Source organism: Typopeltis vanoorti, chromosome 12 (genome assembly GCF_054136105.1).
Source record: "Typopeltis vanoorti isolate ZY-2024b chromosome 12, IOZ_Tvanoo_1.0, whole genome shotgun sequence".
NCBI lineage: Eukaryota > Metazoa > Arthropoda > Arachnida > Uropygi > Thelyphonidae > Typopeltis > Typopeltis vanoorti.
Genome location: NC_143560.1, coordinates 111,158,197 through 111,170,810, shown reverse-complemented (window position 1 = coordinate 111,170,810; position 12,614 = coordinate 111,158,197). Strand labels below are relative to the sequence as shown.

General features: G+C 37.3%; 1 protein-coding gene across 1 annotated transcript in view; it reads right to left on the bottom strand.

The window, feature by feature from the left end:
• shot (dystonin-like protein short stop) overlaps window positions 1-12,614 on the bottom strand; it is a 1,304,552-nt gene that overhangs the window by 432,441 nt on the left and 859,497 nt on the right. The window contains exon 60 of the mRNA XM_090402172.1: window positions 1,636-1,720. Within this exon, the coding sequence (XP_090258298.1) occupies window positions 1,636-1,720 (85 nt within the window). The remainder of the gene's footprint in view (window positions 1-1,635; window positions 1,721-12,614) is intronic.

Sequence of the window (12,614 nt, the reverse complement as noted above, 5' to 3'; positions counted from 1 at the left end):
TTTTATTATGTAAAAATTTAACTAATGACATCCTGAAGTCTGGTTTCAACAGAGAAGGAATAAATGATTTTTTTCTGATTTATTTTTCATATAGTTTAGGCCAATTTTGCCACCCCATGCAAATACACGTATTTCACCGTCAGTATTGCCAGTGCTGGCAGAAGTCATATTTCCCATATGCAAGTAGCCAAAAGGTGTCACACCTCATTACTGAAATATTCTGAATTAGAGACAGAAGTTGAAAGTTTGACTTCTGCATTACTTCAACCCTTCTGGGTCTGGCTCCCAGTGATGAGATCTCAATAAAGGTCAACACCAGTAGTGACATGTATAATGCCATGCATTATACATGTCAGTAAGGATATGTACATTGCATTATAGGATACTGAGGCAAATGATGTGAAGTCATTAGCCTCTATATATAAGTAGCCCAGCGTGAAGTGACTTCATGTGCAAACTTTGTTTCCTTACACTTGGATAAAGGATGAAACTAAGAATATAATTTCTTGGCATCTTTAATTTACAATATAACCAAGTGTAAAAACTTATCATAAATTTTTGCCCAAGTTATTTGATTATTCAACGATGTTTGTTAGATCGAAGAACGTTTTTGACACTGATGTCTTGAATGACATGCTTTGGCATGAGCACATTTAAAAGATGTTAGATTTAATGTGGTGGGATACCTATGAAATATACCCCATGTTATATCTTGATCTTTTTAAGCTGCTTGGCACTCAGGATTCTGTCAAGGTGATGAACAGAGTGAAAATTGAGGCGATGTTCTTGGAATTGCAGCTTTTGCTGCCTAGACAATACAATCTATGACATACTTCACTGCTTTATTGGCAAGTGTTTGACTGACTACTTAAAAGTAACTTTTTCAAGATGGGGGGAAAACATTCCAGTCAGCCTAGTCCATTTTCTACATGGGTCTTCCCAGGATCCATATTCAACGATGCTGGAGAATATGGATCCTGGGAGGACATAGTACAAATAACAGGAAAATGATCATGTCCATAGATGCTCTCTTCAATATTCCATATCAGCAATGGAATTCATGGAGCTTACAATCATGGAGCATATTGTAAGCTCTACTGCAGAACATGACTCTGTAAAAAAAGGAGGTATTGATTCTACTAATAACAAGGTAGAGGTCATAGCTGTCTAGCATTCACTCAATGATACAACCTCATACATTCATATTGGCCCTATCAAGTTTGATCTCATTTTACTCATAAGCTAGTGGTAAATAAATGGAACAATCTGTAATAAGAAATCCCAGAGACGGGCAAACTGCTACTTCTTCCAGAGCTAGAAAGGAGTCTGTTATCAACTAGGATAGCTATTCCACACTAAGCAAGATTATCTCCAGTTTTGTTGTCCTTAGGAATAATAGTGATGTTCCTTAAGGTGGAGTCCTCACTGGGTTTTAAATGTTTTCCTGCAGACAGAAACAGAAAGACTCGTGTTTCTGCCAAAACCATGATACCATCACTTTTTCACAATACTGTTGTGAAACAGTATATGTGTCAGCAATATCATCTCAATTGGTACACTTCAAATAAGCATTCCAATTTTTTAATTTACAGTGACTTCACGATTCAACCAGAAAAGCTAAGAAAATTTTGATACCTGATGCATGTTTCATGATATCCTGTCCAGCCCCTACTATGTCATCTATTTGCTTTTGGTGGTCAGCAATTTCTTCTCCAAATTCCTAGAAAGATAAGTAAAATAAAGTTAACTTGCACTTGTACATTAGTAATACCCACTATGAAGTTCTTACAATCAGACTGAAAATATGTAAATGAGTGTTTTAAATGATCTACTGTTTTAACATTAAGTGGCCTTTCAGTAAAAGATTTCTCTTAATGTAATGATTTATCATTATTATTATTATTATTATTAACATCTGACCTCAGAGACTCATTGTAGGAGATGCATGCTATTGCACATAATGCTCATCCAACCATGCTTTAAATTGATTCAATGTGCCTACATTCACAACAAACACACTAAGGCAATGCATTCCACTCACCAACCACTCTCCATGCAAAGAATCTGCTTCTCACTACTCTGCTCACACCTTCCTTATACAGTTTCAAGCAATGGCCTCTTGTTCTACTCACCCCCTCTCCCATTCTATGAAAAATAGCTTCCATGTCAACCTGATAACAACCCCTGACTAGCTTATGTCTCAATCATATCCCCCCCCTTCCTCCTATTCATGAGGCTGAGCAACTTACATTCTCTCAATCTGACATCATACTCCATATTCCAAAGACCACTGTTGCAGATCTTCTCTATATCACAATAATCCATATCAGGCCTGATCAAGGCTTATACAATGGCATCATAGCCTCTCTATTTCTGCATGTCAGGGTCCTCTGCATCATTGCCATTATCTGATGTGAAGCCTTCACAACTTGTGCAATGTGGCCCCTGAATTTCAGGGGCCACATAGCACAAGGAATGATGAGAGATCTAGGAGTGATGGTGGTCCATGAATTTCAGGGGGCCACCATCATTCCTAGATCTCTCATCTCCTCTACTTCCTTTAAGGTTTCCTCCCCCAAGTGTATACTTTGCATCCGATTGTTGCTTACCAAATTTCAAAACCTTATACTTTACAACACTGAACTGACAGTTTCACTTACCTGTCCATTCATGCAATCTATTCAAGTCCTCCTGCAAGACCATGACATCAGTTTGCCTCTGCATTGCTTTTCCCAGTTTATCATCTGCAAACAGCTGCATATCACTAGTTAAATCCATCCCAATACCATTAACATACAAATTGAACAACAATGGTCCAAAACTGACACCTGCAGTACACCACTAGTGACTTTTCTCTTTCGAGATACCGCACCCCCATATACAACTTTCTGATACCTATTTGACAAATCAGTCACTGATCCAACTCAGAAGTCTATTATCCAATCCCACCTGTTTCAATTTATTTACCAGCTTGTCACAAAGACACATTTTACCAAGATCTTTGTCAAGACATTTTGAATATGCCTAGGTTATTCATTAAATATAGGTAATACACTACTTTTATTTATTTATTTTTTTATTTATATCAATCCCTCACATGAAAAATTACAAGCCCTATAAGACAGCATCATGTTTGGGAAGTCATTGGAGAGAAGGAATCTGTTAATTTGTTCTTTGAAGAGTTGGAGGATTGTGTTCATTGGGGTAAAACATTATGAACAAGAACTGTCTCAAGGACAAAGGTACATGGAATGAAAGAAGAGATGAAAAGTTGGTTCAATGAGTTTGGAAATGAACTGTATATGGATGTTGATCAGAAACTGCCCATGTTTGTACAAGATTAGACGACAGTAGAGAAATGCTGGTGACCAGCAGAACAGCATCTATAGAAATACCTATAGAAAATACATAATTCAAAAATAGTGTGTATGGGAAAGTGATTTATTGGAGGGAGTCATTGATACAATCTCTCTTCTTCATACAATCAACCATTCTGGTGCACCATCCAAAATATTTTAAGGTAGGGCAATGTTTTGGAAATATTGAGGATGACGACTTCAGATTCTATGGATTTTTCCATGGTCTATGCCCAAAGGTATATAAAGTTAGCTAGATGCTAGAGATTTGGGGTGATGGTAGACAGAAAGTTAAAAAGGACATATTGCTAAAGGTTACATGAAAATTCATCGGAAATCGTTCATCGAAAGACAGTTTACCAAATGGCAATTGATTGAAAGAAGCAACTCATCAAATAAACAATTCATTGAATGGCAATTTATCGAATAAGCAATTTGTTAAATGAGAGTTCATTGCATGACAATTCATCACATATGCAATTGATAGGAAAAAAGAAAAACGATTCACTGATCATTTTTTGATGAATTTTTTCATAAATTAATCAAAAGATGAAGTTTCTTGAAAACTATTGTTTTAAAGTGTTCAGTAAGAATACCTAACATCATCCAAGATGCAGACAATATATGTAGGTAGTTATTAAGATTGTATAATTATTTCGTTGTTTTTTTTTTTTACAATATTATTCTGTAAGCTCACCTGCTACTTTATTGGTAGACAGTGATTTAGTGGCCCCGGAACTTCTTTATGCACAGTGGCCCAAACCTGGAACATTTTTCTGTTTTGTGACTTTTCTCCCTTTACGGTAATTAAGCCTAACACAAAACAGACAGGTTATTAAGACGTGCATATGATTGGTGTGGTATTAACAAAAGATTGTGCAATGGAAAAATAAAAGCAAGCCAACAATTGAGTTGAAATACTAACTCTCTTCAACCAAATTCCAATAATATGTGAAACTGCCATAACAACATTCACTATATATATATATTTCTTAGTTTTAACAAGTTTGCGAATTTTAACACATTCGGTTGATTTTATTGTTGCCGAGCGAACTCGCTCACATTTAATTAATAATAGTTTTTAGTTAGATACTGTGTTTGCTGGTGTAGCATATGGTTTCGCTTGAGTCTATATAGCATAGTTTCTGTATGAAGGGAGATGCGATTCATTCATTAGTGTCGTTTTATCTCAATTGTCTCTAACTGCACTATTTGTTGAGAAATATATTACACAGAGTGCTTGTACTTTATTCACTGACATAACAAACGTACCTGTTTTCCTTGCCTCTGCAGTATAGGGGGAGGTCGTGTTGTTTACCACAGGAGCAAGTTACTATTGCCACGACGTAGATGTGTTCAAGCTTTTTTTCATGTGAGGTATATGCGAAACTTTTTAATTACTTTTTTTGAAAAGTAAAATCAAGGGTGCGAGTTATATGCGAGGACGAGTTATATTCCAGTAAATACAGTATTTAAACTATGGATAAGTACATTGGTACCTTCTTTAAATGGAAAAATAGCTCAGATGACAGTGATTAATACAAAACGAGTCTGTAATGACAGTTTGTAATGTGTAGTTTCTGATGAGAAAGAGGCTTGTAATTAATCCACAGAAACACAGAATTCCAATCATTTGCAATGCGATAATATTAATATGCTGAACGAAAGGAAAGATTTGCTGACTTGCTGGACACTAGACCAGTGGATCGTATTCAAAGGTAAATACAATTCGTTATTTTGTAGGAACATTTTTCTGTTTTGTGACTTTTCTCCCTTTATGGTAATTATGCCTACATTATGTTATTATTCAACAATTGTTTACAGGACAGTTGCCTGATTACGAACATGTGATGAAAGGGACGGGGAGGTTTGAGCTTCCCTGGATAGCATCCAAAGGTAAATACAATTGGTTATTTTGTATAGGGCCCTGGAACTTATTCATTTAGAATTTAACCACTGATTTATACCTAGATAAAAAAGTTTGTTCAACCTAATTTTTTCACAACAACAATGATCAGATTGAAATCAAAACTGACAAATTTTAATATAGATCTTAATTACAAAATTTCATTAAATTTCATCAAGATAGAGCATAATAATAATTAATATCATTGTAAAACTTCTTTACCAAAATTTTCTAATAAAAGTGATCCTGTCAGAACTAAAACTGAACCAAAGATTTCTTGTGTGATTTACAAATCCTGACATTTGCACATATTCCACTAAGTCACAGATGTTGGCTCTGTCCTGAAGATACTTCAGGCGCAAACTTTGTTTGCTTACACTTGGATAAAGGATTAAACTTAATTTATTATAGTCTCACCAAGTGGAAAATAAACTTCCAACATCTTTCCCTAAATCCAGAGTAATTTAATAATGGGGTGAGACACCTTTTTGCAACTCATATAGGTAAATATGACTTCTCCATTACTTCCACCTTAATATCACCACCTCTGGGTGTGGTTCCCACTGATGAGACCTCAATAAAGATTGAAACCGGTCTGGGTAGTGGCTCTTCCCTTAATGCACAGCATTATACATGTCCGCAAGGAGATGTGCTTTGCATTATGGGAGATACTAAGACAAGTGATGAGGGCATAGTCCACCTTTACCACGAGTTGCCTCAGTCCTGAAGATATTTCAGGTGCAAACTTTGTTTGCTTACACTTAGATAAAGGATTAAATCAAGAGTATAATTTCTTAGCATCTTTAATTTATGTCATGTCTATATAAGGTAATACATATTAACACTGAAAAAAGTTCACACAAATGAAAATAACACCTGATGAATGTAAATAAAATCTGCCATTTATACGGATTATGAATATGACTATAAGAGTGATTCCACTCGTTGATAAAAGAGGGCAGTCAATTAAAGCATGACTGATGGTTAGTCTGGTATTACAGTAATACCACACAGGCATGTCAGTGGCCCTAGGAAAAAGTGTGTAAGATGACAATGACCAAAGAAGAACCAAGTAAAACCAACTTTCTCTTTATGGTCCCTGAGTAGATTAGACTATTATAATTTGATATCAGGTTTTATTTGATACAGCTTGCTGCTGGAGTCTCTCTCTCTCTCTATTCCACTGTGACTGCCATCAAGATAAAAGTTTCTGTCTTATGACCTGTATATGGTGTAGAGGACAGGCAAATGGTTAAAGCATGAGAAAAGAGCTAACTAGCTGCAGTATCTGTAGTCTCATTTCATTGAATCTCAATGGGACTTGGGATCCAAAAGAAGCAAACAGCCATAGTGTTGCCAGTCTCTCTTTCTCTATTCCATGATGACAGCCATCAAGATAAAAGTTTCTGTCTTATTACTTGCCTGTAAATGGTGTAGAGGATAGGCAAATGGTGAAAGCATGAGACATGAGCTGACTAGCTGCAGTATCTGCTGTCTCATTTAATTGATCTCGATGGGACTTGAGATCCAAAAGAAGCACACAGTCATATGTACGAGGGTGGTCTAAAAAGTTGTCGGCCTAACAATGAAAAAACAAATTTATAATTTCAAAATTATTTTTATTTTTCAACATAATCTCCCTTAAGATTAATACATTTATTTCAGCAATGCTCAAGTGCCATTATCCTGTCCCTGTAGTGGTTCTCAGTAAGATCTGCAAAATACCTCTCTACAACTGCAATCACCTCTTGATTCAAAGAAAAACACTGACCAGCGAGGAATAGTTTTAGTTTTGGAAAGAGATAGAAGTCAGAGGGAGCCTAATCTGGGAAATAGGGTGGATGTTCCAACAATTTATAGTGCAGATCCCTTAATTTTCACATTGCCAAAACGCCTTTGTGGGCAGGTGTATTGTCCTGATAAAAGATGATTTTTTTTCTTCTGCAAAACTGGGTATTTTCTCACAAATTTTTTTTTGTCTAGTCTGGTTAAAAGATCAGAATAATATTCTCCAGTTATTGTAAAATGTTTTACCCTTTTCAAGAAAATTAATAAACAAAATGCTTTTAGCATCCCACAACACTGATGCCATGACCTTTCCTGCTGATGTAACTGACTCTGTCTTCTTTGGAGCTGAACAACCGGCTTCTGATCACTGTTTTGACTGCTGTTTGGATTCTGGTGTGCAATGGTGAATCCAAGTCTCATCCATAGTAATAAATCAATGCACAAAATCAGTTTTATTTTTGTTAAAGTGCTCCGAGCACTGTTCAGAGATTTTCATGCGAGTGTGCAAGCTGTGAGCAAGCACGCCACCCATCTTGTGCAAAGGTTTTTCATTTGCAATTCTTCATGCAAAATATATCCTACATGTTCTTTTGAAATGCTTATGGTCTCAGAAATTTCACACACTTTGACTCGCCAGTCATCCAATACCTCATCATGCACTTGATCAATGATTTCTTGTTACACTTGTCAAGACTGGTATGGCCACGTTTAAACTCGGCAGCCCATTTCTTAATTGTTGAAAATGAAAGAGAAGAGTGCCCATAAACTTTTATGAGCTTCAAATCAATTTCCTTTCGTGTTAAACTTTCTTTTACAAACAATTTTATAACTGCACGATACTCAATTTTATGCATTTCAAGGGATACAGACAACACTTTTGCTTTACACAGCTGTATAAAACAAACTACTTGATAGAATAGACTTATCATAATTTTTTTTTTTTTTTTTTTTTTTTTTTTTTTTTTTTTTTTAAATCAAACAGGGACATTTTTGAGTTTGCTCAAAACAGAAGGTAACGCCTTATACGCTTAAGTACTTATGATTCAAAAGGCTAAATAACAGAGTGGTTAACAAAAAACAACATTTCGTAGTAATAATTTTTATTTACTCTTAACTGAACATAACTTAATATTAAAAAGTTATTAATATTTATCAATAGCGTGAACTTTCTTAAAAAATTCTTTGTTATTTTTAATCACGTCGAAAAATTCACTAGAATTTAGTTCACTATTAAGTTTGCAGTGCAATACAGCTTTTACTGTTTGATTCAGCCATTCTGCCTCTTTCTTCAGGCCATATGTTATTCATTATTGAGAATATCCTTAGTAAGAGCGGCTGTAAACGTTGTACGCTACCGATATTATTAGTGTGGGTTTTTTTTTTCTTGCTTAAACTAAATACGAAAACGTTAATATTAGACCTAGTAACCTGCAGAGAAAAAAAATGGCGGCTGCATTGTCATTCCATGATTTTAATTTGGATTTCAGTAGGTTCGTTAAGTGTGAGGTCTGTTATATGTATTCCTTCGATTACATAAATGATTTGTGGATGTTTAGTGCGGATGGAAGAAGGGTGTGTGCGAAATGTGACCTGAACGAGGAATTGATGAATGCGAATATGAAGTTGATGACAGAAAGTGCTAGTACCGATTGTGTCGTGAGTGCACGTTTGAAAGAGAATGGCGAGAAAGACAGGCGAAAAAATGTTAAAAAATCAGGAAAAAAGAAAAAGAGCGATTTGACAACCGTAACGGATGTTAAAAGGGACGAAAGTGAGGCGGAAAGAAACGAAATTGAGAGAACGAATGAAAGTAGAAATGGCGTGGTGCAGAAACCGCAAGTAAAAAAAATCGAAAGAATGAATGATAGCGAAAAAAGAATGACTGATGGCGAAAGTTGGACGCATGTTGGAACGAAAGTACTGAACCAAAGAAAGATGAATGACAGTAAAAGTGAGAAGAATGATAGCGAAAGTTGGACGCATGTTAGTCCGAAAGTACGGAAACAAAGAAAGATATGTGAGAGTGAAAGTGAGAAGAATGACAGTGAAAGTTGGACGTATGTTGGACCGAAAGTACGGAAACAAAGAAGGATGAATGAGAGGGAAAGTGAGAAGAGAGGGTCGAGAGTTAGAAAGTTAGAAAGATTTAATGATAGAGTGAATGTGTCGCGAGGTTCAGAAGGTGAATTGGATTGGATGAAGCAAGAAATGAAATGGATGCGGAATGAAATTAAGAGAATGCAGGTCAAAACTATTAAAATAAATCATGATGGCATGAAAGAGTTAACAAAAGATGAGCGAGTGGCGTTGTATGGTGACTCCATTATTAAAGGTGTGCTAGAGGATAAAATGCACAAGGTATGTTTTCCAGGCGGTAAAATGAGTAGAGTGATTGAGGCATTGAACATGAGGCGGGAACGAGCAAAAGAGTTAATTGTATTAATTGGAACAAATGATTTGAGAGAGAACAAAGAGCATGTCAAAATGAATGTCAGGAGACTGCTTGGAAAGATAAAGGAGAATAGTGTGACAGGAAGGGTGGTCAGTGTGTTGCCTAGGTATGATTGTGGTGAAATGAGGCGGAGAGCAGGGATTATGAATGATATTCTGGCTGAAATGTGTGAGGAGATGGGAGTACAGTTTGTTAATGTGTGGAATGAGTTTGAGGGACGAAGTGAGCTGTATGGGAGCGATGGACTGCATTTGAGTGGTTATGGTGTGAGTCGCTTGGAGAGACTGCTGCTGGAAGGTAGAGAAGTGAATAGAGAGAATGAATCAGATCAAGAGGGGAGTGATGTGGAAGAGCAGGAGAGTAAGACAGGAGAGATTGAAGGAGTGGAAATGAATGTGGAAGTGAGTGGTATGAGTATAGATAATGAGAGAATGGGTGTGCAAGAGGAGCAGGGAAACGGGGAGCCTCAGGGTGGACAGGGATACACAGCGTGAGAAAGGTGGATGCTCCAAGAGGAGGTGAGAGAATGTGTAGGCAGGAAAGTAATGGGATGATCAGGGATCAAAAGGAAACAGATGGAATTGCAAAGGGTTCTAAAATGAAGAAGCAGAAAGGGAAATGGCCCCAGTCCAGCATGGAGAGATCACATCGAGTGAGTGGTATCAGTGGAACTAGCTGTAGATCCAGAAATGAGATGTTGTGTTTGTATACCAATGCTAGAAGTATAAGAAACAAGGCGGATGAAATGGTTGCACTAATTGCGTCTGTGCACCCAGAGATTGTCGGAATAAGTGAGACATGGTTAGATGAGGATGACATCCTGACAGGAATAGAGATGGAAAGGTATGATGTGTTTCGTGAGGATAGAAGGGGTAAAAAGGGAGGGGGAGTGCTATTGATGATAGAGAAAGAGTTATGTCCATACAAGGTAGAGATGCAAGGGGGAAATGGGGCCAGTGGTTTTGAGGCAGTATGGTGTGAGATAGAGGTGAATAGAATCAAATACTTGGTGGGATGTTGTTATAGACCTGGTAATGTGGATGGTGGTGATAGTGAAATGTATAGTCAAATAAGCCAAGCAAATAAGAAAAGGGTGATCATTATGGGTGATTTTAATTATGGCAATATAGACTGGAATGAAGAGATAGCAACTGGAAGTAAAGAAAATGAGTTTCTTGAGTTTTTGAGGGATAACTACCTCAGACAGTATGTAACAGAGGGCACAAGAGGATTAAGGGTCTTGGATTTGGTCATCTCATCGGAGGATGTAATTATCAATGAGGTATCAAATCATCCACCAATTGGTGAAAGTGACCATGAGGTGATTACTTGGGTGGTTGCCAGCAGTGCAAGGACCCCTGTGAAAAAAAGGTATATGTGGAACTACAAGGGGGGTGATTATGAAGAGCTCAGGAGACAGCTTGCAGGTGTAACATGGAATGAGAAGTTAGCTGGAAAAGAGATCAATGCAGCTTGGGGGATTTTCAAAAAATATTTAGTGGATGCAATGTCTAAATGTATACCACGGGTGAGAAGGTTAAATAAGTTAGGTGTGAGATGGATGAATAAAGAGATTAAGCATGCAATACAGAGAAAAAGGGCATTGTGGAGGCAGCATAAGAGAAGTGGAAGTAACCAATTTCATGAGTTCTACAAAGACCAGGCAAGGAGAGTGACTTGGTTGGTGAGAGTAGCTAAAGAGAGGTATGAACAGCAGTTAGCTAATGAAGCTAAAAAGAATCCTAGGAGTGTTCTTTCGATATGTAGCCAGCAAAAGAAAGAATGATTATGGAAGGATGACATTGATTGGAGGAAATGGTATAAAGACAGCTGTTGCAGAATGTGTGGTGGAGATACTTAATGAGCAGTTCATAAAGATCTTTCAATCTTGTGAATGTGACTTCATGGAGAGATTAAGAGCAGTTGATGATGGGGAGGAGAGACTGACTGTAAGTGAGCAAGAGGTGTTTGGGGAGTTGAGTAAACTAGATGTAAATAAGGCTGTGGGACTTGATAATATATCACCGCGTATTCTGAAGGAATGTGCCAGAGAGTTGACACCTGCCTTGACATATTTTTTTAATACGAGTCTTGCACTTGGTCAAGTCCCTAAAGAGTGGAAGGAGGGCAAGATTGTGCCACTTCATAAAGGAGGTGATCGAACTCAAGCATCAAACTATAGGCCTATCTGTGTGTCGGGTGTTGTGGTTAAGTTGTTGGAGAAGCTTGTGAGAACTAGAATCCAGAGTTGGGTTGACAACATTGGTATAATCTTTGATGGACAGCATGGATTTGCTAAAGGGAGGTCGTGTTTTAGTAATCTACTTACTTATTACAATAAAGTGACTGCTTCCTTGGACAGAGGAGAAGGATACACAGTAATATACTTGGATTTCGCAAAAGCTTTTGATAGAGTGCCTCATGATAAGTTGACAGTCAAACTAGAGCAGATGGGGTTGGATATTAGATTAGTGCATTGGATTGGAGACTGGCTATCTGATAGGTATCAACAAGTTGTGTATGGGGGTGCAATATCCAGGAAAAGGAAAGTCACTAGTGGAGTGCCTCAGGGATCTGTTTTAGGGCCATTACTATTTAACTTGTATATTAATGATATTGGCGAAGATTTGGATGGAGATATTCAGTTGTTTGCAGATGATGCAAAGTTGGGACGAACCATAAAGAGTAGTGAAGATGTTGTGGCCTTGCAAGAAGACTTGAATAAATTGAGTGATTGGGCAAGCAAATGGGGGTGTGAGTTCAATGTTGCAAAATGTAAGGTTTTAAAATTTGGAAAACAAAGATGAGATGCAGAATTTATGCTTGGTAAGAATATATTGTTGGAAGTAGAGGAAATAAGAGATCTGGGAGTGATAGTGGATAAGGATCTAAAATTTAGGGGTCACATCGCCAAAATTGTGAAGACAACACAAAGACTTCTGGGAATGATGAGGAGGACACTGACGTGTAGAAGTAGGGAGATTCTTGTTCCATTGTATAAGGCTTTGATTAGGCCACACATGGACTATTGTGCCCAGATTTGGTCACCTGGTTTTCAGAAGGATGAAGAGATGTTGGAAAGAGTCCAAAGGCGACTGACTAAGGTAGTTTC